Source organism: Lemur catta, chromosome 19 (genome assembly GCF_020740605.2).
Source record: "Lemur catta isolate mLemCat1 chromosome 19, mLemCat1.pri, whole genome shotgun sequence".
In the NCBI taxonomy this organism is placed as follows: domain Eukaryota; kingdom Metazoa; phylum Chordata; class Mammalia; order Primates; family Lemuridae; genus Lemur; species Lemur catta.
This window is the reverse complement of record NC_059146.1, coordinates 21,664,137-21,689,853: the sequence shown is the minus strand read 5'-3', so window position 1 is coordinate 21,689,853 and position 25,717 is coordinate 21,664,137. Positions and strand designations below refer to the sequence as shown.

General features: G+C 54.7%; 1 protein-coding gene across 6 annotated transcripts; it reads left to right on the top strand.

The window, feature by feature from the left end:
• Positions 1–3,167: 3,167 nt before the first annotated feature.
• PPP1R12C (protein phosphatase 1 regulatory subunit 12C) lies at positions 3,168–23,807 on the top strand. Of its 6 annotated transcripts, none has more exons than XM_045532762.1 (22): positions 3,168–3,587; positions 8,078–8,208; positions 8,288–8,406; positions 14,608–14,767; positions 17,971–18,115; positions 18,210–18,284; positions 19,614–19,687; positions 19,778–19,905; positions 20,015–20,088; positions 20,212–20,370; positions 20,448–20,515; positions 20,815–20,949; positions 21,167–21,257; positions 21,353–21,433; positions 21,513–21,573; positions 21,732–21,814; positions 21,921–21,961; positions 22,038–22,140; positions 22,322–22,426; positions 22,863–22,913; positions 23,013–23,063; positions 23,159–23,807. In XM_045532762.1, the coding sequence occupies exons 1-22, from the start codon at positions 3,267–3,269 to the stop codon at positions 23,243–23,245; spliced, it is 2,343 nt and encodes a 780-aa protein (XP_045388718.1). In that variant the 5' UTR covers positions 3,168–3,266; the 3' UTR covers positions 23,246–23,807. The 6 variants fall into 6 exon arrangements, with proteins under 6 accessions (XP_045388718.1, XP_045388717.1, XP_045388720.1 ...); XM_045532761.1 differs by having other exon boundaries at positions 21,729–21,814; XM_045532764.1 differs by having other exon boundaries at positions 3,267–3,587; positions 21,732–21,784.
• Positions 23,808–25,717: the final 1,910 nt, after the last annotated feature.

Below are 25,717 nucleotides of genomic sequence, written 5' to 3'. Positions count from 1 at the left end.
AAAGGTCACATAGCATATGATTCTATTTATATGAATTTTCCAGAATAGGCTATAGAGGCAGGAAGGAGATTAGTGTTTTTGTGGTGCTGGGGGAGGGGAGTGGGGGTCATGGCTAAAGGGAATGGGGGTTCTTTTGGGGGTGGTGAAAATATTCTGGAATTAGTGGTGATGGTTGTACAACCTGTGAATATACAAAAAGCCCTCCGAATTGTATTTTAGAATGGTAAATCTTGTGGTATGTAAAGTATACCTGAACTAAGAAATGCAAAAGCAAATCAAACAGAAAAGTGATACGTAAAGTTTCCCATGGGAGAATCAGCTCAGTGACAGATTAATAACCCATTGTTTGCTGCTTTGCCTTTGGAGCTAAAACAGGCTCTGGCAGCTGCTGGGGCCGTCCCTTGCCCTCTGACCAAGAAAAGAAGCCTCTCTTTCCGGTGAAGGCCCACGGCTTGTCCTGGGGCTGCTTCCTGCTTCCTCCAGTAGTTAGTTGTAGGGTGCTGATCCACCGGAGAGCCAATGAGGTCACCCACAAAGGGGTGCCAAATTTTGTTGCTGAAAGTTCCGCACTTGTCCCCGAACTCACATCAGAAGAACAAGGATAAGTGGTTTGGGGAGAAGGAAAGAGTAGTTTATTAATTTGCCAGCAAATGAGAAGGTTGGCAGACTCCGGTCTCAGAGTACCAACGTCCTCAGCTGGGTGCTTCTTCTTGTCCCACTGGGCTTGGCTGGACTTGCTCATGCCTCTGCAGTCTTCTGGTGGGTCAGCAGGGGCTGGCTGTGTCACCCTGTCAGTGCCTCGTCATGTTCCTGAAGCTTGACTCAGATCCCTCCCCAGGATAATGCCAGCGCTAAGTTGACAATGTCATTTAGGAGTTATGTTTGGCTGTTTGTAAGAAAGAGCTCCCCCTACAAAAGCGCCCCCAAGTAACAATGATTTTGGTGGATGGGGGGATTTCTTTTCTCACATGTAACCTAAAGACAAGAGGTGGCAGTCCAGAGCAGGAGAAGCAGATCCAAGTTGCCATTAAGAATTGAGGCTTCTTTTGCCTTTCTGCTCTGCTTTCATCTCCAAGATTACTTCATGGGCACAATGTGGTATCTGGAGCTCTAGCCATCACATCCACTTTTCCAGGAAGAATGAGGACAGAAGGTGTGATCAGAATTGTGCACCCCTCAGCTGAATCATCCCTCTTTATGAAGCCTTTCTGGAAGCCCTCTTCAGCAATGTTCAGGCACATTTCGTTGGCTTCCTTTCATTGCAAAGGAGGCTGGATCTCCAGCTTGCTCTTTAGTTAGGTGGGTGCCTTATCATCTCAAGCACAATCGTGGTTCTGGACTGTCTCTTGGCCAAGGGGACCCCAAAGAAACCTTAAAACTGAGTTCCCAGCCATGACGGGATGCGAGGTCAGATACACCTCATTATACTCCCTTCCTTACTAACAGCCATAGGTTTTCTTCCCTAACCTCTAAACAGAAACCAATCTCATGATCTCTCCTCCCTTTTTGCGGTTTCCATGTAACAACTGACCAGCATTCCTTCCTGTTAAGAGACCACTGACCACAGAGTGGTTCTGGCCAGTCTATGGAGGATGCACAGTGATGCTTTTCAGGTCCTCTGTTTCACCTTTTGAGGTCAGAAGGCTGAAAACTCCACCCTCAGAGCCACGCTAAAGCTGCCACTTCTTTGTGCGTGTGACCCATGAAGGGGCATGAAGTTTATTTGTGCATGTGCATGTTTCTCTTTTTGTCAATATTCATGATTCTTCCTATAGCTAAATATGTATATTTGGCCACACTACTTAGCGTAACTTCCTGTTCCCCATTGTTCCTCCCTTGAAGTACATGCTCTCAGCTTCTGTCCAAGGCAGTTGCTTTCCAGCCTGTCAGAATAGCCACCCTGCAGGCTGCAACCCTGTCTGTGTGATTTTTATGGATCTCTGTTCGTGTTTCAAAGTGTCTGCCACCTTTCCAATGTGGATGTAGATGCAGAATTCTTAAGGTGTGCTTATCACTTGGGTCTGCAATAAGGTGATTCACTACCAAAACTACTGGAATGCCTCGCACTGAACTACAAATCCCAGTCTGCCTTGCGACTGTGCTAGAGCATGGACTACATTTCCCAGAGAGCTCCGTGGCCCGTGGGCGCCGGAGAAGGGTGGGTCAGTGAAGGCTCGGGGGACCCTGTCGTTGTGGGCCCAACCCCTTGGGTTGCTTTCCCGGTGTGATCCAGGGATTACCATTAGGGATTTTGGACTTCTCTCGTCCTTAAGCTCGATTTCCTGGGGTTCCTTGGGGCCCTGCCTACGACCAGATGTGCTTTTAACATCGTGATCCTGCGGACTATATTTCCCAGCATGCCCTCGGGTGGTCGTTTGTTGCCATGACCTTTGCAGCGCAAACCTTATTTCCCAGCATGCCCTGGGCAGTCACCCGCGGAAGCCTGGAGGTGAATTGTCTTTAGGGACTTCTGGGTTGTGGACTCAATTTCCCATGGTGCCCTGGTGTTTCCCACGACCTAGGGCCTCCATTCATTCATTCATTCATCCAATTGTCTTCGATCGCGCACCCTCAGGTTCAGTTCTCGGCGCTGAGAATGAGTAGCGCACACGGAAAACAAAAATCTCTGCCCTCAGGGAACTTATTTCTACTTGGCAGGGGCGGGGAAAAAATTCAAGATAAATTATATAGTACGTGGAAAGGTGATAAGGTATATGGAAAAATCAGTTCTAAATCCTTTAGAGCCCAGCTGTCCAGTCGATTTCCCCACAGGCCCCGGGGCCTGCTCTTCGACCCCTTTATACCGTGCACTTCATTTCCCAGCACGCCCTGGGACACCCCTTCAGCCTGAGACTCTATTTTCCAGCGTTCCTCGGAGCATGTCTCGCCCAGGCGCTTTCCATTTGACGCGAGGAGCTGCGGCCTTCCCAGTAGGCCTCGGGGAATAGCAAGTGGAGAAAGTCGCTAGCAGCAACTTCCGGTTATAGGCGCCATTTCCCAGAGTTCCCCGCGACCTGGCCCCTGCCCTCCCCCATCCCATCAGACGGTAGCTAGGCGCTTCTCCGACCTGCGGACTCCAATTCCCAGGGCACCCTGGGGCTACGTTGTGACGTCAGCGCGTCGGGCGGGGGCCCGGGAGATCCTTGGGGCGGTACGCGGAGAGCTGCAGTTCCCGGCTGTCCCCGGGGCGGGCGGGGGGCAGTGGCGGCGGCGGCTGCTGTTCGGTGCTCCGTGCTCGCTCGCTCGCTGGGCGGGCGGGCGGCGCGATGTCGGGCGAGGACAGCCCGGCGGCGGGCCCGGGGACGGCGGCCGCGGCTGCCCGTGAGCGGCGGCGGGAGCAGCTGCGGCAATGGGGGGCGCGGGCGGGCGCGGAGCCGGGCCACGGGGAACGCCGCGCCCGCACCGTCCGCTTCGAGCGCGCCGCCGAGTTTCTGGCGGCCTGTGCGGGCGGAGACCTGGACGAGGCGCGCTTGATGCTGCGCGCCGCCGACCCCGGCCCCGGCGCCGAGCTCGACCCCGCTGCCCCGCCGCCCGCCCGCGCAGTGCTCGACTCCACCAACGCCGACGGCATCAGCGCCCTCCACCAGGTCAGCACCCCCGGCCCGGGTCGTCTCGGTCGCCCTGCGCTTTTCCTGGAGCTGACCCATCCTCGATCTGCGCCACCTTGAGCGTCCCCCGTTCCCAACTTTGAGCCACCGTTGCCAGTCTTGATCTGCGCCGTCGTTACTGGCCCTGGGCTTTGCTTGCCCAGGTCCTGCGCTGCCCTCTCCCTGAACCTGAGCCGGCTCTGACGGCTTAGTCTGGTCCTTGTCGCTGGTCCTGGTCTTGGCCACTTGACGCTGCTGTCTTCCAGACCCTGAATGCCCTTGACTCGTTTCGTCTGTGCCACTTCTACTTGTGCCAGTTCTATTCTGCCACCTAATTCTGCCATCTCTTTCCTGAACCTGTACCACTTCTTCCAGCTCTGCTTGCTGCCAGGCTACCTCTGGCCCACTGTTTCCCCTTTCTAGGCAGGTGCTGCTTTCAGTGAGCTGCATCCTTCTCTTTCCTGGGCCTGTGCCTCCTTCCTCGCCGAGTCTCTGGCCTGGGCCACCGCCTTGCCTAGGCCCAGATCGTTCAGTGCCACTTCTTTCAGGTTCTGTCTTCTCCCCACCCATTCTCTCTGTTGGTCCGTGCCATTTGTTGCTGCCTAAAGATGCCCTTTCCTGAGCCACTTCGTTCTAGGCTCTGTACCACCTTGTTTCTGTGAAGTGGATGCTTCCCTTTTCTGGGTCGCTCCATGTTCTCTCTCCTCCCAATCCCTAATCTCCTAACTCAGTTATTTCCCTCTTCGTTCTCATGCTGGGTCTTGTGCCATTTTGTGCCTCTTATCGTGGGCCTTCTCTTAGTGATGTATCTCCTCCTCTTCCCCTTTCTCCCCTTCCTGTGGCCAGGCCTGCATCCATCACCCTTTTTCTGGATAACCTCAGAGCACTGCCTCTTCCTGGCTGTGGGCCACCACTTTGTCCTCTTGATCATCTTGCTATCTTTGCCTGGTCACCCCTCTTTCTGTGGATTTGGGTCACCTCTTCTTTTATTTGGGCAGCTTTCCCCTCCCATAGACTGTGACTTCTCTCTTAGCCCCTTGTGATGTCATCTTGCAAGGGTTCTAGAGCCCTGTTAGTCCTCTTCCTCCAACCTGGGGCCCCATGTTCTCTTCAAGACCCCCTGATTGCTGCCTCCAGTGATCCCGTGTCCCAGAGCCAGGGCCAGCTTATGTTCCTAGGGCTCTCTCTGGTTCGAGGTGCCTTTCTCTCCCCAGCTCCCCCCCCCCAGTGGGACCACCAGAGACAGCCTGGCCACTGAAAAGCCCCATCCCCAGGCTTTCTCCTTCCTAGTCTTTCAATGTTGGTCCAACTGCCGCCTCCTGTTGAGCAGATTCCTTCTCTGGTGACAAACCCCCATTTCCTGGAGCCCCTTCTCCTTGCGAGAACCCCTAAGGTTCAGTTACTGGTGAGGCTGGAGAGGGTCCTAGGAAGCAAAGCATGACAGGGTTGGAGTGGAAGGGGGAGGATGCTTGACCAGGTCCAGCTCCCAGATTCCAAAGAAGAGTAGCAGTTGGGTCTGGGCATGCTGGCTTACACCTGTAGTCCCAGCTACTCGAGAGGCTGAGCCAGGAGGATCACTTGAGGCCAGGATTTGAGACCAGCCTGGGCAACACAGCAAAACCCCATCTCTAAAAAAAGAAAAGAGTAGAGGCCGGGCATGGTGGCTCACGCCTGTAATCCTAGCCCTCTGGGAGGCCGAGGCGGGTGGATCGCTCGAGGTCAGGAGTTTGAGACCAGCCTCAGCAAGACCCTGTCTCTACTAAAAATGGAAAGAAATTATCTGGCCAACTAAAAATCTATATAGAAAAAATTAGCCGGGCATGGTGGTGCATGTCTGTAGTCCCAGCTACTCGGGAGGCTGAGGCAGAAGGATCGCTTAAGCCCAGGAGTTTGAGGTTGCTGTGAGCTAGGCTGACGCCACGATACTCACTCTAGCCCGGGCAACAAAGTGAGACTCTGTCACAAAAAAAAAAAAAAAAAAAAAGGAAAGAAAAGAATAGTAGTTTGAGGAAAAAAAAAAACAGAGCCAGAATCAGTTTGTCCTGAGTTCTAATCTCAGCTTCTTGACTTTGTGACACTGAATTAGTGTTTCTCCTCTCTGCCTCAGTTTTCTAACCTGTTAAATGGGGCCAGTAGTCAGCCCTTCCCTGGTAGGACTCTGATGAAGGACGGAGGTTGTATGTTTGGAGAACTCCCTTTGCAAGGTGTGATGCTTTATAGATGTTCACTGGGGAATTGCTGCCTCTGTCCCCTTTCTGTTTCCCCACCCCCAGGCCCTGTCCCTGCAGTGGCCCCAGTGCTATCTGGGACATTTTCCTTCACTCAGAGCGCGGTACCACTTCCCTGAGGCCATTCTCTGGGTTTCTGTGTCCTCGGTGGTCCTAAGAGAGGGGTTCAGGCTTCAGTGCCCCTTTTCTTGTCTGTCAGTCCATGTCCCGGGCTCTCCTGCACCCTCCCTTCAGGGCTCCTGGCCCTGCTTTTCAGACCCAGACCCTTCTCCTGCGTCCCTCAGAGTCCCAGACCACCTCCTTGACCTGGACCCCACAGGAGCTGCCCTGGCCCTGCCTGTCAAGCTGCCTCTTGGGTGGATTTGCCTCTTACTGTGGGGCAATCGCTTGGTAAACTCGGTCTCCATTGCTTTTCAGGAGGCCTGAAGACAGAAGTGGTCTGGGGTTCAGAAAAAGGAAGTTCCTTCCTCAGGTCACATGGCCAGCAAGCAGGGAGCTGGGGTTTGGATCAGGTCTAGGTCTGGGGTGACCACCCCATGTTTGCATGGGACTGGCCTGGTTTTAGTGCTGAAAACTCTCAGTCTTAGGAAATAGGTACAATTGGCCACCGTATCTGCGTACCTCCTGAGTGTCAGCTCGTTCCTCCACCTGGGATTGAGATTTCTGTCTTGAACCCTTCCTGGGACAGGTCCCCCAGCATCAGCCTGTTGCCGTGGCTGTGTTTCCTGTAAGTTCTCAAGCCTCAGCCCCTACCTCAGCCCCTACCCCTATTTGGCAAACCTGGTACACTGCCCCCACTCCCACCCTGCGCAAGTTGCCACGTGCATTAGTGGCCAGGGGCTTGGGGTCTGGAGTAGGAGTGGGATTCTGGGAGCCAGGATTCTCAGGTCTGAACAGGGAGGGGCTGGGGGCCCAGACCCCTGGGTCTGAAAGGAGGGGCTGGGGGCCCCGATTCCTAGGTCTGCAAGAGGAGGGGTTGGGCCCAGACCCCCACATCCAAGGGAGGAGGGACTGGGCCTAGATCCCTGGGTCTGAGGGAGGAGAGGCTGGGCCTAGATCCCTGGGTCTGAGGGAGGAGGGGCTGGGCCTAGATCCCTGGGTCCCTGGTGCCCAGGCCTCAGGCATCTTTCACATGGATGCCTGTGCTGGGCAGATCCTTGAAAGGGAAATGCCCATCTCTCTCCTTGCCCCCCTCCCCCATCGCCATGACAACTGGGTGGAAATAAACGAGCCCAGAGTTCATCCCGTTCCCAGGGCACGTGTGGCCCCCCTTTTGCAGCCTGAGTTTCCATGACTTCATGCTCTTGGCCCTCGTAGCTCCCTCCCCCTCCTCCAGATAGGCAGCTTTGGAGAGGTGAGGGAGCTGGGGAGTTAATTTATCCTTAGGACCTAGGAGTTTAGGCCCACACCCTCTCTCAGACCCACTGCAGCTCCCAGTGCCACCAGCATCCACATGATGAGCCCGGGTGAAGTCTGTCCTCTGGACCCTGCTTGTTATGCTGACTTGAACTTGGGCTTCCACCTTCCTGAGCTTTTCACTCCGTACGTGGGAGGATTAGACAACGTGGTCCAAGTAAACCCCTTGGCACAGTACCTCGGGCATAGCAGGCCCTCTGTGAACGGTAGCTGTGCCAGCTTGGGTTCCTGGGCACACAGGAATCCCGGCGTCTGACCCTCTTTGGGAATCCTGTCTAGGACGCCCCCTGTATCCCAGGGGCAGGGGGCTTTACCAGCTGTGTCGGTTCCTGGAGCGTATCTGCTGGGGTGTGTACTCCAGTCTTGTCCCTTGGAAGGAACTGGCTGGGTCTAAGAGGGGAGTGGCTGGGGCCTGGACCCCTGGGTCTGAAGGAAGAGGGGCTGGAACCTCCTCCCTTAGTCTGAACTCTGCAATCCCCACCCTGCAGGTGGTGACTGGGTCGTAACGTGTCTACCAAGCACCATTCAGGACTCCCACACCTGGACGAGAAGCCTCCATCCGTTCCCTGTTCACTTTCTGTTTACAGGCAGCTGGGAGTCCTCGTGGTCTCCACTGAGCTCCGAATGCCTGGCTGACGTGACCGTGGGGCAGCCAGGAGTGTCTTAAACAGGTGGTGGCCAGTAGGGCCTCCAGGGCCTGTGGCAGAGGCCATCAGGGTCTTTTAACCAACACACTCGCACTGGGCCCCTGGATCTGTTTCGTGGCTCCCTTTCGGAGTCCTGCTCTGCTGGGTGTGCCATGGCTGGGCTGGGTGTGTGCTGACAGCCCTGCCTTCCGCCCTGCAGGCCTGCATCGACGAGAACCTGGAGGTGGTGCGCTTCCTGGTGGAGCAGGGTGCCACGGTGAACCAGGCGGACAACGAGGGCTGGACACCTCTGCATGTGGCCGCCTCCTGTGGTTACTTGGACATTGCCAGGTGAGGCAGGGGAGGGGTGGGCAGGGTCCGGATGGGGCAGGGGCCTGGACCCTCAGCCCTGACCACCCCCTACCCCCAGGTACCTCCTGAGCCATGGGGCCAACATCGCTGCCGTCAACAGTGACGGGGACCTGCCCCTGGACCTGGCTGAGTCAGATGCCATGGAGGGGCTGCTGAAGGCGGAAATCGCACGCCGAGGTGGGCCTCTGGTGTGCCATGTGCGGGGCGGGGGTGCTCTTCCTCGCCTGTGGCCCCAGGTTGAGAGCTTTGGAATCAGGCTGCCTGGGTTCAAAGGCCAAACCTGGGCCGGGCGTGGTGGCTCACGCCTGTAATCCTAGCACTCTGGGAGGCCAAGGTGGGCGGATCGCTCAAGGTCAGGAATTCTAGACCAGCCTGAGCAAGAGTGAGACCCCGTCTCTACTAAAAATAGAAACAAATTATCTAGACAACTAAAAATATGTACAGAAAAAATTAGCCGGGCATGGTGGCACATGCCTGTAGTGCCAGCTACTCGAGAGGCTGAGGCAGGAGGATCGCTTGAGCCCAGGAGTTTGAGGTTGCTGTGAGCTAGGCTGATGCCACGGCACTCTAGCCTGGGCAACAGAGTAAGACTCTGTCTCAAAAAAAAAAAAGAGAGAATAAAAGGCCACACCTGTTTCTTAGAATTCTCTGGCTCTCTCTGTGCCTCGGTTTCCTCACCTGTGAAATGTGGGTGCAGGTACCTGTCTCAGGGATTGCTTGGAGCCCAGGGGTGGCACAGAACAAGAGCTCAGACTGCTGTCAGCTGGAAGTGTCCTTTTACTCTCTGAATAGCTGAGGAAATCAAGCCACACACAGGAGGGACTTGTCCAAAGTCCATCCAGCGGGGTATTGCCGGAAGCCTGGCGTAGATCTTCTGGGAGGCGATGCGTTTACGGAGGGCAGTAGAGGCAGGCAGGGGCTGCTGGGACTGCTCTGCTTGTGCTCTGAGAGTAACGGTGCCTCGGGGGTCCAACGTGTGGGGCCCAAGAACCCCCTGAAACTCTGTGTCTGGCTATGTTCACTTTTCCTGGGGGAGGGGTGTTGCTTCTAGCAGGTGTGTGATGCCTGTGGGACACCCCAGAGGATCCCTGGGTCCCGAGTGTGGCTTTTGAAGTCCGACTTGATGGGTTCGCCGCCCAGCTCTGTCAGTGACTGGCTGTTTGGCCCCAGGCACGTTCCTGAAGCTCACCTCCCGGATGACTGAAACAGGGATGGCTGGCACTGCCTTGTGGGGTGGTGGTCAGGGTGCGGTGTGGTTATCGATGACAAGGCGTGAGCATAGGGCCCGGCTCGGCCCTAGAGGACTGTTTGGGAGGAAAGGGAGACTCCGATGCAGGAACAGATCCTGGCAGATTTCAGCATGGCTGTGCTTATGGTGTCGCCGGCCAGGCTGGAGAAGGGTAGGGTTCTACATGGGGCTTGGAGTTCAGGTGGCCGTGAGAGCACTGTGGGGACATGAGTAGCTAGTGGGACACGTGGAGGTGGAGATCTGAGGTTTGGGAGCCCTCCTGTGCTTACCGTGGGGAGTGGGTAAAATCAGCCGTGAAGCTGGGCTCTCTCCCTTCCCTTCCTCCAACTTTTTATTTTTGAAAAGCTTCAAGCTTACAGAAAATTGCAGCAGTAGCACCATGAACACCCAGATAGCCTTGGCTGAGATTTGCCAGTGTGGTTTTTTTTTTTTTTTTTTTGAGATAGAGACTCGCTGTGTTGCCCGGGCTAGAGTGAGTGCCGTGGCGCCAGCCTAGCTCACAGCAACCTCAAACTCCTGGGCTCAAGCAATCCTACTGCCTCAGCCTCCCCAGTAGCTGGGACTACAGGCATGCGCCACCATGCCCGGCTAACTTTTTCTGTATATATATTTTAGTTGGCCAGATAATTTCTTTCTATTTTTAGAAGAGACGGGGGTCTCACTCTTGCTCAGGCTGGTCTCGAACTCCTGACCTCGAGCGATCCACCCGCCTCGGGCTCCCAGAGTGCTAGGATTACAGGCGTGAGCCACCGTGCCCGGCCAGGTTTTTTTTTGAAACAGTTCTTTGAGATGTAATTCACGTGTCCTACAGTTCAGCCAAAGTGCACACTTCAGTGGTTTTTAGTGTATTCTCAGAGTTGTGCATCATCACCATGTTGATTTTAGAAGGTTTTCATCATCCCCTAAAAAACCCCCACACCCCTGAGCCATCACCTCTAGCCGTACCCCTTGGCCCCGTGACCACTGATGTGCTCTCTCTGTGCACTTCATATAAATGGAATCATATAGTATAGATTCATCAGTTTCTAGCTTTTTGATACATTTGTGTGCTCTCATGTCCTCCCTCCTCCTCCTTCCTCATATACATGTATAAACATGTCTTGTCTTTCCTTCCTTCCTTTCTCCTCTCTTCTCTTCCCTTTCTTGTCTTTTCCTTTCTCCCTCCATCCCTCCCTCCCATTCCCGATCTGTCGCAGACATTGTAACTCTCTGCCTTGATGCTCAGCAGGTGTCTCCCACAAGGGTAGCTGCTGCATAGCCACAGTAGGCGCCAACTGCGGTACCCTCCCGTCATCAGGCCCTTGGCCTTTTAACCTTGATGCTGCAGTGCTGTCCCTGATCTCTCCAGGTGGCCCCTTGCTGTTCTTTGTATAATATCTTCTCCCCTTCTGGTTCAGGACCCAGCCTGGGGTCAGACCCTGCCCGTGGTTCTCACATCGATATAGTCTCCTTCCGTCTGGATCAGTCCTCGCCAAGAATGGCCTCCAGGGGGGTCCATGAACTTTGTGACATTCTGTTTTTCTGCAGAAGTTGCCCATAGCTTGCGTTGGCTTCTCAGAGGGGGCCCCCTTCTGTGGGTGAGGAGAAGGCTGGGCAAAGCTGTGCAGGTTGGGGGTGCTGGCTTGTAGGGTCAGCCGGCAACAAATGCCAGCAATTCCACTGGAAAGACCCTGCACTGCTGGGGTGGGACGCTGCCTCTGGAATCCCCACGCCTCTGCCAGCACCCCTCCTCGACACCCACCTTCACACAGGAGCTGCAGTGGGGGTGTGGTGGGCAGGATCAGGACTGGAGGCCGCACCCCGGCTGCAAGGAGGAAAAGGGCTTCTGCCCCCACCCACCTGTGGGACACATGTCTAGAAGATGGAGAACCCTCCAGAAGTGCTGGGCCTCCAGACAGGTGCCGGCTGCAGCGTGACCCTGTCAGCCGCTCACAGACAGGGTTGGCAGGGAGGAGATACCAGCGACAGGCGCAGCTGTCCTGCCACTGTCCCTGCCTCACCTGCTGTCTTCCTCTTTCTGAGTCTGCTGCTCAGTGAGAGGACCCGATCTGCTCAGCGGGTTGCCTCCTGGCCCGGAGTACACCTCTCCTTCACCTTGAAAGCCTCTGGCCAGGTGGACTCAACTGCTGAGTCAGGCACGACTCTGTGCAAGTACCAGAAACCCACTCAGCCTGGCTCAGGCCAGAAAAGGCCATTTATGCACCCATGTGCCTGGCATTATTCACAGTAACCCAGAGGTGGACGCAAACTGAGTGTCCCTCATTGGATAAATGGATAAGCAAAGTGTGTTACACACATGCAGTGGAATATTATGCAGCCTTAAAAAGGAAGGCAGTTCTGGGACATGCTACAGCATGGATGAACCTTGAGTACATTAAGTGAAATAAGCTAGTCACAAAAGGGCAAATACTGCATGATTCCACTTCTGCGAGTTACTTAGAATAGTCAGAATCATGGACAATAGAATGGTGGTGGCCAGGGACTGGGAGGAGGGAGGAATAAGGAATTGTTGCTTAATGGGTACAGAGTTTCAGTTTTGTAAGGTGAACTAGTTCTGACGATGGATGGTGGTGATAGAGGCACCATGCTGTGAATGTTCTTAATGCTGCTGATCTGTGCACTTAAGAATGGTTAAGATGGTAAATTTTATGTGTATTTCACCACAATTTTTTTTTAAAAAAGGCCACTTATGGGCATATGTAACTAAAGTCCACTAGTTCTATGGGCTTCAGGCATAGTTTGATCCAGGGGCACAAATGAAGTCAAAAGCATCTCTTGGTCACTCTGCTTCACTCTGCGTTGGCTTCGTTCTCGGGCAGCTTCTCTCAGTGAGGTACTTGGTGTGGCTCCTAACTACAGGCTGGAATCCCGACTGAACCAGGCTGCCTCTTTCCCAGTAGTCAAGCCACAGTTCTCTGATGTGCGTTGGGCCCCTTGGTCACTTGCCAGCCCCTGAGCCCATCACTGTAGCACGGGTGATAGGCAGGCCTGGTGAAACGCCCACCTCTGGAGCCAGGCTGTGGGCTCTGCCACATTGGAGCAAAAGTAAGAGTGAGGAAACTCAAAATGTGGTTATTGAAGATGGGAGAATGGATGCCGGCAGGCCTGAGCCACAGTTGTGCTACAAGCGCTGTTTTCATGGCCCCAGGGACGCACAGTTGAGACTACCATGCTCTGAGCAGAGGGGATCCTCCCTGGCCACTTCTTACAGGGGTGCAGAACTGAGCAGGAAGGAGACTTAAAGTGTTTTTGAAACGTTTGAAGTGAACTTCCTTGGAGTCCAACATCCAAGACAGCTGGAAGGTGGAGTGTTACACTCGAAGACAGGCAGGATTGACCCTCAGGTAGTTCCAGGTGCTGGCAAGGGTGGAGCAATGGGAACTCTTGTTTCTTGCAGTGGGACAAGAACACTTTCAGAATTTATGGGATTGCATTTCATGGGTCCCATTTATAGCCTGATGGCAGAAGTTTACAATATATGTAGGGAGGATGCTTTTTTTTTTTTTTTTAATTTGGGGAGAAGGTCTTGCTCTGTCACCCAGGCTAAAGTACAGTGACATCATCGTAGCTCACTGCAACCTCCGACTCCTAGGCTCAAGCCATCCTTCTACCTCAGCCTCCCAAATAGCTGGGACTATGGGTGTGCGTCACCGTGCCCGGCTAAATTTTCTATTTTTTTGTAGAGATAGGGTCTCGCTGTTTTGCTCAGGCTGGTCCTGAACTCCTGGCCTCAGGCAGTCCACCTCTGCCTCCTAAAGTGCTAGGATTATAGGCATGAGCCACTGTGTGTAGGCTTACAATATAAGTAGTAAGGGTATAACAAAACACCTGTTCATGATTGTGGTTACCTCTGGGGTGTGAGGGAGTGGAATGAAATTGGGGAGGGGCACACGGTCTTCTGTTGACCCCGACACATTTTAATTTTTCAGGAAGGGTGGTGGTACATGAGTTCTTTGCCAGTTTTGTCTAATGGAAATCCAGTTCGAGCTGCAAGTATAATTTAAAATTTTCACTGTCTCTTCAAGTTAACTGAGAAGCAAAATAAATAAATAGGTAAATAATTTAAAAAAATAAAATTTTCAAGTAGGTGTATTTTAAAAAGTAAAAAGAAACAAGTAAAGTTAATTTTAATAATAGATTCTCTTTAACCCAGTGTATCCAAAATATTGTCATTTGAACATGAAGTCAGTACACAAAAACAATTCATGAGTCACTTTATCTTCTTTTTTTTCACACTTTGCAGTCCAGTGTGCACATATAGTTACAACACATCTCAATTTGTATCAGCGACATTTTGAGCGCTTAGTAGCTACACGTGGCCAGCGGCTATTGTATAGGACAGCGCAGCTCTGTATAGTGCTTTAGTAAGCATGAAAGATTTCACCGTTGAAAAAATAATAGACAAAATAACCTTCCCAGGAGAAAGTTTAAACATTTCTAGAAAATACAACTTTAACTTCCTGTCTCAAGAGTATATAGCATGCAAAAGAATAAAGATTCTAAGTGACAGTGAACACGTAATATTTCAGCCTCAAAAAGGCTGCCTGTTTTGATAATTTTAAGTCATAACTTGCTTTTTGCATCTGCAAATGTGCCACAGTCAGATACAGTGAAATTGACTAATGGGAAGCATGCTTTCTCTTACAGATTGCTTTAGGTGGTAGCACATTTGGGAACAGGGACCAACACTTCAGTAGGAAAGGAGCTGTTGCCCTAATGACGTGAATATTTAGTGGGTTTTTTTGCTTAGTTTATCCTCCTTATGGATGAAAAAAGTGATAATGGTGATAAAATGTATGAAGAAGCTGTGTCAAGGATTATATTGGTAGAGATAGAAGTTTTATGTAATGAAACACTGGATTTTGTCAATAAACTTTAGGTTTTATTTTGAGAAATAATCAAGGTGAATCCCTGGTTGAAATAGGAAAAGGCCTGTGATATCCATTCTCCCAGTGCTTCACAGTGACCCAGACCCTTAGTGGGACTCAAGAGTGCACAGAACACAGTTGGGAAACCACTGGGCTAGTCCAGGCCTTCTGAGTCCCAGAGGGGAACACACGGGTAGAAGGACTGGATTTCCCAGACCATAGGGTTTGAGTCCCACCTATTGCCTCTTCTCATCCTCCCAGGTGTGGATGTGGAGGCAGCCAAGCGGGCCGAGGAAGAACTGCTGCTTCATGACACAAGGTGCTGGCTGAATGGGGGTGCCATGCCAGAAGCCCGGCACCCCCGCACCGGGGCTTCTGCCCTGCATGTGGCCGCTGCCAAGGGCTACATTGAGGTGATGAGGTGAGCTGGGCCAGTCTGTTCCATCTCATTGTCTTAGACTTTGTACTTGCCCTTTCTTTTCTAATTTATGTACCTAAGACTACAATACTTCCCTGTAAATACAGCCTTAGCTGCACCCACAAGTTTTTATGCGTAGTCTTTTTCATTGTCATTCAGTATAAAACATTTTCCAATTTGTAATTTCTTCTTTGATCCATGGATTATTTAGAAACGTGTCCTTAATTTCCAAATGTATAGGATTTTCCAGTCATTTTGTTACTAATTTCCTGGATTAATTACATTGTGGTCATAGAATGGATTCTATGATTCCACCTTTTGAATTTCGTTGAGGTTTGCCTTATACACCGGTATATGTAAGCTGGAAAAGAATGGTATCGTGAAGTACAGTGTTCTCTGTGGGTTATCAGGTCAACTTGGCAATCATGCTGCCTAAAGCTTCTATATCCTCACTGTCCCCTGCTTATTCTGTCGGTCACTGTGACATGAGAGGGGCATTGAAATTTCTTAGGAGGATTTTGACTTTGCCCATTTCTCTGTATAGTTCTGTCAGTTTTAATCTTGTATATTTCAAGGCTAGGTTATTTGGTGTGTATATATTTTAAGTTGCTATATCACCTATTCCCTTTCTGTTACCCTCGCCTCACTCTTGGGCCTTACTTTGTCTCTGTTTGGCTGCCTGTCCCCTTTCTATTGCAGTGGTTGGTTCCAGTTCTCATCTTCAAGCCCCCCATTCTTTCGATTCCCTTCTCTCTTGTGATGTTACACTTTAGTATAGTATTTTAGTATAAAAATGAAGTTAAGATGAATCCCTCCATCTCTGCTCACCTTAGTATTGATTAATTTTCAGGCATGTTTCTTCAGTGAGGTACTTAAGATGACCCTTGGCTGGGCGCGGTGGCTCACGCCTGTAATCCTAGCACTCTGGGAGGCCGAGGCGGGTGGATTGTCTGAGCTCAGGAGTTCGTCGAGACCAGCCTGAGCAAGAGCGAGACCCCGTCTCTACTAAAAAAATAGAAAGAAATTATGTGGACAGCTAAAAATATATATAGAAAAATTAGCCGGGCATGGTGGCACATGCCTGTAGTCCCAGCTACTCGGGAGGCTGAGGCAGAAGGATCGCTTGAGCCCAGGAGTTTGAGGTTGCTGTGAGCTAGGCTGACGCCACGGCACTCTAGCCCGGGCAACAGAGTGAGACTCTGTCTCAACGACAAAAAAAAAAAGATGACCCTTAACAGCTCCGGGCGTATCGCCTCTCTGCTTAGCACCTGCTGCTGAGGTAGGGCACCTGGTCCTCCATAGTTCCAGCAAAAGTCCCAGGCCTGTTGCTCACTGGGCCACCTTGGTCACCTGCCCATCTCTGAACTGATCCTTATGGCAAGGGGGACTGCATATTCTAAATGGCCAGGCTCGGTGATGTACCCAGGCCTGGAGCCTTTTCTCTTCTCCTCCCATGGCTTCCACTCCTGAGTCCCAGGTGGCTGCTTTGTCTCCTGCCATGGCACCTGCATCCCAGCCAGCAGGAAAAGGGAGAGGGTAAAGGGAACAAGTGTCCGTTCCTTTTAAGAGAACAATCCGAAAGTTGTGTGCACCACTTGACACTGACATCCCATTTCTCAGACCCCTGTCACCTGTCCATTCCTAGCTATGAAATACACTGGGAGATGTGTCTTCGGCTGGGTGACCAGGTGTCCAGCTAAAAGCTGAGTGCTGTTACTAAAGAGAGAGAGAGTCGGTATGTGTGGGCAGCCTCATTCTCTGCCATAGAACCTAGAAGTATTCCTTGACTATAATTTGATTACTGCTTCTTCGTATGGGTTCATGTTTGCACTCAGATCTATTGACTGCATTTTGAAAAGAACGTAACTGGCATTCTGCTCATTAAAGTGCAGAGTAGAGGTAGACACTTGACATTATTAATTCAGCGCTTATTTTCTGTGCCCCTGTTGTGTGCCAGGTAGCCTGTTAGGAGCTGGGGACACAGGGTAAACAGATCTGGGCCCACCTGCAGCTCACAGCGTCATGGGGGGACAAACAGGCCAACCTACCATTGGGCTGGTCATTGTGGGCTGGGGGGCTGTCTCGTGCGCTGCAGGGTACCGAGCAGCCTCCCCGGCCTCTGCCCCAGGGATGTCAGGAGCAGCCCTGGTTGTGAGAAGCAGAATTGTCTCTGGATGTGGCCACATGTCCCCTGGGGGGCAGCACTATCCCAGCTGAGAAGTGCTGGCTTAGCAGGCTATAAATAGGGAGAAGATGCGTGTGACAGGGAGGGGCCCGCGTGAGATTTTGTCGTCAGGAAACAGCGGGGTGGGGGGTGGCCACCAAGAACAGCGCAGTGTGCAGTGCTGCAGTGCCCAGGGCACATGCTGTGGGAGGCCCGAGGCGGGCACCCAGCAGGGCCAGAGCAGAGGGAGCTGGGGCAGAGCGTGGGAATGGTGAGGGAAGAGGTCAGTGGGGCCAGATAGGGCACCTTGTGTTTAAGAGGTTTCTGTATAAAATAACTCGGTCTGCCCATCTGTTCCCAGTTTGCTTTAGCTTTTTCTCGTTGACACAGAACCTCATCCTAGTTCTCTAAAAATAGGCCTGTCTTACTTACCCTGAGTGGAGTTCGGAGACTCGCCCTGGGCTTATAACCTTGCCTTTGCCCCTGAATTGAAAGGTCTAAGGTGGTTATTATTTTCTCGCAGAGAATCGTCTAAGCCAGGGTGTCTCAGGCTTGGCGCTGGTGACATTTTGGGTCCGATCATTCTGTGTGGTGGGGCCGTCCTGAGCACTGCAGGCTGTTGAGCGTCCCCGGCCTCCCCGCAGTTATACAACCAGAGATGTCTTCAGACCTTGCTGGGTTTCCCCTGGGGGGGCAGCATCTCCATGGTTGACCGCCCTAAGCCAGCTGGGATCCTGGGACACCACTGCCAGAGACGGCCCCTTTGGGGGTCCAATCCTTCGATAGGCTTGGGGGCGGGCAGGGGGAGCCCTGCACCCACCTCCTCTGGGGCTGTGCCTCTGAAACCCACAGGAGTCGACCCCCTGATGTACGAGGGGCAGGTCCAAGGCCGGGTGGCAGAGGGTCACCGTGGTGGTGAGGGGTTGGGGCAGTCATTTCCACGTGTAACAGTTGGTACTGCGGCTGCAGCATGGCCGGCTGAAAGCCCACGGCCCAGATCCTTGTCGCGCAGCCCTTGACCCCCAGCCTCCCTGGCCCCCAGGCTGCTCCTTCAGGCTGGCTATGACCCGGAGCTCCGGGACGGGGACGGCTGGACCCCCCTCCACGCAGCGGCCCACTGGGGTGTGGAGGACGCCTGCCGCCTGCTGGCCGAGCACGGCGGGGGCATGGACTCGCTGACCCACGCGGTGAGGACCAGGTGGCTGGGCCAGCAGGGTGCAGTGGGTGGGAGAGGGGCCTGCTCCTCCTTCATCGTCTGCCCCTTCTCCTCCCCCTACCCAGGGGCAGCGTCCCTGTGACCTGGCTGACGAGGAAGTGCTGAGCCTGTTGGAGGAACTGGCCAGGAAACAGGAGGACGTGAGTCTCAGGGCGAGGGGCTCCCCTAGGTTCTCTCCTCTCCTGTCAGCTCTTCGGAGGCTGGGGAAGGGAGCGTCCTTGTCCCCTGCCTTCCTGATACCCACAGCCCCAGGGACCTGTTCTGCCCCACCTGGTGACCCAGCCCTGGCCCCAGTGAGGGACCTGAGCAGCAGCGTGGACGGACGTTTGGCTGCAGAGCTTCCCGCCTGCCTGGTGGGGAGACAGGAGGAGGATTCGGACAGGCGTTGTCTGCCTGGACTCAGGCTGGGGCTGTCACCCCCTGGGTGTTCCCCACCTAGCACCTGGGCAGACCCTGTTACAGGCTGAAGGGGTTAAGGACATGGGCTGTAGCCAGACTGCCTGGGCTGGAATCCCAGCTCTGCTGTGGATTTGCTGTGTGAGCTCCAACCAGTCACTTACACTCTGGGCCTCAGTCTCCTCATCTGTAAAATGGGGATGGTAATAGTGCGCGCCTTTATGAGGAATTACACATGATATTATGTGGATTATGCTGTATGTTACCAAACAAAAGCATTTAGAACCCTACCTGGGCTAAAATCAGCACTATTAGGTAGCAAGAAACACCTCCTGAGGCCAGGCCTAGAGTTTTTGGTGAGTGGGCAGGTGGACAGAAACAGATCCCCCTGCTGAAGGTTGGCAGTGCCAATATCAAGGCTGACAGATGCAGGAGAGAACAGTCATGGCTCCAGCTTGGTGAACTCAGGCCAGCTTCCTGGAGGCCAGGACACACTCTTGGGCTTGAGGGAACAGCATATGCAAAAGCTGGGGGTGGGAAACACAGCTCCTGAGAGCCGGGCCTGGGGGTGTGTGAGAGCACTTTCTGGAAGACATGAGTACTACAGCACTCAGAGTTTGCCAGAAGGGGCGGGAGGGAGGCATGGAGGCGTGAAAACAAACAGCAGCCCAGCTGGGAAACCACACCTGAGAGCAAGGAGTGGAGGAGGCCACAAGAGGCCAGGGCCAGACCTGGGGCAGCAAAACCTGGGGCCAGTGTCCTGGCTGCGCTGAGGGGTCAGGGAGAAGCTGTGAGCAGGTCACCCCTGGGAGCTAGAAAGACCCCTCTGGGGACGAGACTGGAGACTTCCCGTGGACGGGGGCCGTGAGAACAGGATGGTGCCTGTATGTGGCCACTCCAGGGCGTTGGACCCAGGGCACCTCCTCTTCCAGGCAAAGTGCAACCATCTGTAGGAAAACTTGAATGAGTCCACTGATCCTCCGTGCCACCCCAGGCACTGAGTGCATGGTGGTGTCGCTGTGGGGCTGTGGTGTGTTCTGCCCGTCCCCAGCAGCCCCCTTCCCTCCTTGCAGCTTCGGAACCAAAAGGAAGCCTCCCAGAGCAGGAGCCAGGAGCCCCAGGTGCCCTCCAGCAGCAAGCACAGAAGGTATATGGGTGGGAGGAGTTCTGGGGTGACAGGGGGCCCCATGACGGCGCCCCAGGACTTGGACCCCAGCACCCTCTCCTTCCCCAGCAGGAGCTCTGTGTGTCGTCTGAGCAGCCGTGAGAAGATTTCCCTCCAGGACCTGTCCAAGGAGCGCCGGCCTGGTGGGGCCGGGGGGCCCCTCATCCGGGACGAAGATGAGGGAGAAGAAGGTCCCACGGGTGAGGGGCCAGAGTCTGGACTCCTGGGTTTGAAGGAGGAGGGCTGGGTTGTCTAATTCTTGGAGGCCAGTGGCATCTTCTGTGACCTCCCCAATGTGCTTATACACAGAGCCAGACCCTTCGGAATCCAGGACCCTCAATGGAGTCTCCTCCCCGCCATCCCCTAGTCCTAAGAGCCCCGTGGTGAGTCTGGCTGCACCTGCCCCAGGTGATGGGATCGTGGTTTGTTGCAGTCTTTCTGGGGGTTAACACTTGAAGTCTGAGCAGAGGGATCCTTTCTCCATAACTGAGACCTTCTTCTCCCAGCTGCCTGAAGAGGCCCCCTTCTCCAGGCGCTTTGGCCTCCAGAAGACAGGGAGCTCTGGGGCCCTGGGGCCCCCAGAAAGGCGGGGATCCGAGGGAGCCCCTGGGGCTGGGCTACAGCGCTCAGCTTCGTCCTCTTGGCTGGAAGGGACCTCCAGCCAGGTAAGTGGGGTAAGGTGGGCAGGGCTCAGGCCCCCGCCTAGTCGAGAGAAATACCTTCCCCTCTCCTCTCTCCACAGGCCAAGGAGCTCCGTCTCGCCAGGATTACCCCGACCCCCTCCCGGAAGGTGCTGGAGCCCTCTGCCCTGTAAGTGCCACGTGCCTGGGCCCCCTGGGGTTGGGAGACAGGTCTGAGTTCCAGTCCTCAGCATGGCCCTGAGCGAGTCTGTTGGCCATTCTTGCTCTGTTCCTGTTCTCCAACGCACTGGATCCTTCCAGAGTGTTACAGAACCTGCTAGTCTTTCCATGGCCATTGTCTGTCTTTTCTGCTCAGATTTGGCTGCTGTGGCAGAGACAACTTGTTTCTTTTGTTCCCTGCTGCGTCTCCAGTGCTGGGTCCATGCTTCGAGCTTGAGTAACATTTGTTGAATGAATGAATTCGCACAGGTCTGAGAGCACCAAGCCTGCTCCTCCCTTGGATAACTCCACTCCCCCCAAGATTCCAGAGCCTGAATCGCCAGTGAAGCCAAATGTCCCCACAGCCTCTTCAGCGCCCCCAGCGGACTCCCGGGACCGTCGGAGGTGAAGAAGCCATGGCAGGAAGCTGCTGTCCCCCAGCTGGGAGACACTGCCTTACACAGGAGTCCCCAGGGCTTTGGGTGGGGCTCCTGAGTGCCTGGGTCCCAGGGTCTGCTGGGAGTTGAAGTCCTCTGAGAGAATGTGCCTCCCTGAGGCTGTCAGCCATGGACGGGGACAGGGCCCCAAGGGACCCTCCCTGAGGTTGGGGCCCTTCACGCAGGTCCTACCAGATGCCCGTGCGGGATGAGGAGTCTGAATCCCAGCGGAAAGCTCGCTCCCGCCTCATGCGCCAGTCTCGGAGGTCCACACAGGTGTGGAGAGTCGGATGGGGGCCTGGTGCCTGGCTCTGAGGGAGGAGGCCCCGGGGCCTGGACCCTGCGTTCCCTGACTGTCCCCTCTCCCCCAGGGTGTGACTCTGACGGACCTGAAGGAAGCGGAGAAGGCTGCAGGGAAGGCCACAGAGCCCGAGAAGTCCCTGCACAGCTTGGTGAGAGCGGTCAGGTGAGGGCGCAGTGGGTGGTGCAGGACTCCTGCGAGCTCTGACTCTGCCTCCACCCCCCTGACAGGACCCTTCTAGAAGGCCCCGAGTCCCTGGAGTTGAGAACTCTGACGGCCCTGCCCAGAGAGGTGAGGGCTGCTCTCTGGGGGAGTCGCTCTCAGCGATCCACCCCATCTCTCCCAGTCTTCCTGTTTTCCTGGGGGCTTGGGCCCAGGGACCGGACTCTGCAGAGAGGGGGCCCCTCCTCCAGAAGTGTCTGGGCTGATTCCTGTCCCTCCCCCAGCAGAGGCGCCCGACGGGCAGGGTCAGGGACCGCAGGCTGCCAGGGAGCACCGCAAGGTTGGCAAGGAGTGGAGGGGGCCTGCGGAGGTGAGGGGGCTCAGGTGGGGCTGAGCTGGTACTGAGGTGGCTTGGGGTGGGACCACCCCACTCCCGCATGCGGCTGAACCCCCCTCTGAACCCTCATCCGACGCAGGGGGAGGAGGCGGAGCTGGCAGACCGCAGCCCGGAATCCAGGTAGGGGCAGGGCAGGGAAGGGGTCGGGCCAGTCTGCTGGCCGCAGGCCCCCTGACCGTGTCCGCCCCCACCCCAGCACCGCGGAGTGCGGCCCCTCCGCCCGCAAGCAGCACTCGCAGCGGGACCTCAACCCAGAACCTGAGCCGGAATCAGAGGAGCCCAACGGAGGCTTCAGGAAGGTGCACGATCCCATCCCACCCTCGGCGCCGTTAGCACCCTCCCTGCCGGCCTTTATTTACCTGCCTGTTCGGTGGCCTGCCTGCTATTAATAGATGCCCACTTACCACTTTTCCCGCCCCCTGCCAACCTGCCACCGGGGGCTGGCAAGCCTGACCCTGCCTGCCTCTTCTGTGCCCTCAGCTGTACGCAGAGCTGCGCAGGGAGAATGAGCGGCTCCGCGAGGCCCTGACTGAGACCACGCTGCGGCTGGCACAGCTCAAGGTGGAGCTGGAGCGGGCCACGCAGGTAAGGGGGCCAACGCCCTGGACCTCGCAGGAACGCTGGCAGAGGGAGGCTGAGGATGAGGGGCGGGCTGGGCTGGGCTCCACCTAATGAGGAGTGGGCTGAGGGGGCGGGGTTAGAGCTGAGAGGTGGAGTCTGAGCAATGAGGGGCGGAGCTAGGGCCTCTGGGAGGCAGGGCCTGATCCTGGAGATTGTCTGAGCAGGGCTCAGCTTTTGGAGGGGTAGGACCTCTGGGGAGCAGAGCCTCAGAGATGAGGAGTGGAGTTTGAGCTGCAGTCAGCTTTTGGAGTGGGTCTTGGAGGCGGGGCCTGAGTGGACTGGTAAGGGGAGGGGGTCGTGGGCTGAGTAGTGGGGCAGGAAACTAGACTGCCTTCTCTATGCTGCTGTGCTGGATTCCCCTTCCTGACTCCTGGTCTTTCTCTTTCTCTGTCCTCACCAGAGGCAGGAACGCTTTGCTGAGAGACCAGCCCTCTTGGAGCTGGAGAGATTCGTAAGTTGGAGTAGCTGGGATGGGGACCAGAGCTGTACCCGGCCTTTCCCCACGCTGCTCAGCCTCACTGGCTTTCTGAACGTCCCCCATTCATTCCAGGAGCGCCGGGCCCTGGAGCGCAAGGCTGCGGAGCTGGAGGAGGAGCTGAAGGTGGGAGCTCACGGGGGTGCTGGGGGCAGAGGGCCGAGGGCGGGCAGAGGCTCAGCCTGCCAGGGCCACTCAGCTGACCTTGTCCCATCCCTCAGGCCCTGTCTGACCTCCGTGCTGACAACCAGCGGCTCAAGGATGAGAATGCAGCATTGATCCGTGTCATCAGCAAACTCTCCAAGTGACTCTGGAGGACTTTCCCACACCTGTATTTATACAGCTGCTTCTGCCACACACACCCCTTCCCCCACGTGAACACGAGTGACAGGGCTCTGGGGGAAGTCTCTGAGAAGCCATAATCTCCTCTTGGGACCTCTGGACTGGGAGGGGAGCAGAGTCCCCAGGAGCCAAGGGGGCCACCCAAGGCCAGGATGGAGGTGGGAGGCCAAGCCAGGTAGGGGGACGTCGCCAGAGGGGACCAGGGCTGGAGACCGGACCAGGAAGGAACTGAGGACCAAGAAGCTCAAGGATCAGTAGCCAGGACCAGAGTGGCTGCCCGGAGGTCCCCACCTCACGTGTGATGCCACCCAGTCACCCCTCCCCCTCCTGAGCAGGGATCCAAGAATGTGCCAAGAGCCCTACTGGCCTCGGCCAGGTGGGCCTGTATATAGGGTCCATGTGCAATAGGGAGGGATGTCTTCTATTTTTTGCTGCCCCCTTCCCGCCCACTGTCCGGGGTAGGGGGAGAAGGTATTTTCGAGACAAAGCACAGGCACCACAAATAAAAGTCGTGAAGTTGCCACTCAATGACTGTGTCCCCAGCCAGAGGTAGGGCCACTGTTTCCTGCTTTTGTGCTTAGGGGTTTGTATGTATTCATGACCAAACTACTGGGCCATTTGGGTGGGGTGCTGAGGGATGGGTAGGTGCTTGCTCACCGGTGTGGGGAGGGAGCTTCAATAGGAGTGACCAGTTGGAGCAAAGGCCCCAAGCCAGCGCTGACATGATCACAGGCAAGGTGGCCGAAGGGGAAGCTGACAGTGTAGGAAGGAACAGCCGGGTAAGACCCTGGGACCAGGAATGTAGAGCTGGGATCTTGGGTTTGGGATCTTGGGTTTTGCCTTTGAAACAATTGCCAACATTTAAATTGGAGGTAATTTACATATAAATATCTGGAATCAGGGATTTTTTTTTTTTAAATAGGAGGCTGTGACAGTATGAGCTCTTCAGTTCTGCATGGCAGCAGTTGACTGGAGCTGAATAGGAGCCATCTTCTAAGATGGGGCGTTTGTTCATTCAATCATTCGTTCAGTAACTATCGGTCACATTCTACTTACTAGGTCTTGTTCTACCTGCTAATGTTACAGTAGTGAACAAAACAGGCAAAGATCCAATACCTTTCAGGAGGTGAGGCATCTGGTGCTAAGCAAATGTATTTCAGGTGGTAGTGCTCTGGAGTAGGGGGAGGGATCGGGAGGTGTGTGTGCGTGCGCACGTGCAAGTGTTTTGTACAGGATGGTCCATGTTGGCCTTACTAAAAAGCTGGCACAGGCAAATTCTTGAAAGTGGCAGGGAATGATCTGTGTAGGTATTTGAAGGAAGGGTCCTCCGGATGATGATGAGAACCACATGTGCAAAGGCCCTGGGGTAGAAGCATGCCTGACATGCTGAGGTGCAGGAAACAGCCAGTGTGACTGGATGGAGCAAGTAGCAGGGGATGAGGTTAGGAGGTAATGGCTGGCTCTGCAGGGACTTGGCCCTGGTAAGGACTTGAGCTGTGAAGTGGGAGCCTTGGGTGGTTTTTCAGGCACAGCCATGATCTGACTTAGGCTTTAATAGGTCCTTCTGGCTGCTGTGCTGGGAGCGGACAGGGAGTTGGTGAAGAGGCTACTGGTGAAACCCCAGCAGGAGAGGATGGTGGTTTTGATGAGGGTGATGACAATGAAGATTGTGAGAAATGGTCAGATTCTAGGAATATTGGAAGGTGCGGCCATCAGGATGTTTCCACAAGTTGGCTTGTGAAGGGAATAGGGCTGAGGCCCAGCTTGCTCATGTGGGTCTCTTGTCTGGCTCCTGTGGGCATTTCAGTTTGCATTCTAGATGTGAGCCATGGTTGTTATTGAGGAGGGGGAAAATGGAGCAAGGAGGTTTGGGGGGATCACTTGCATTTCTGGTTCCTCTATTAGAAATCAGTTATGGGGCCCCAGGCAAGAGGTTGAAGGATGAATGGATACCCCCCTAGGGCCAAGGATATTCTGGGGAGAAGGAACAGCATGAACTGAGGCTTGGCAAGAAGAGGGAAGTAGAGCCTTATGGCGTGAGAAGCCGATGACCCTTGACTGCCAAGCTGGGGCTTGGATTTTATGTGACAGGCCATAGGGAGCCAAGGGAGGTGTGTGAGTAGGGGATGGGGACAGGGTTGATGTGGAAAAGAGTCTTGGATATCCAAAGTGGTCTGGTTCCAGAAGGAAACTGAGGCAGGAGGCAGAAAAGTAGGGACTGAGAGTCAGAGCTCCTGCCTGCCCAGGCTGTTTCTCTGATCATGTCTGATTTTGAAGGGTGCTGTCTGGTGGCCCAGGTAGAAACTGAACTCCAGGGGCAGAGGTTGGAGGCTAGGCGGCCAGCAGGCATTCTGGTGGGGGAGCTTGGCAGTGGGCTTCCTGGGGAAGCATGAGCCAGGGGGGAAGAGAAAGCCCTATTCTTCCTAAAGTTGGAGGAA

Excerpts from the sequence above, each read along its gene's own strand:
- PPP1R12C (XM_045532761.1), top strand. The coding sequence starts at position 3,267 with ATGTCGGGCGAGGACAGCCCGGCGGCGGGCCCGGGGACGGCGGCCGCG. Across the intron at positions 3,588-8,077 it reads GCATCAGCGCCCTCCACCAG|GCCTGCATCGACGAGAACCT; the intron begins GTCAGCACCCCC and ends TCCGCCCTGCAG. Across the intron at positions 23,064-23,158 it reads AGCTGGAGGAGGAGCTGAAG|GCCCTGTCTGACCTCCGTGC; the intron begins GTGGGAGCTCAC and ends CCCATCCCTCAG.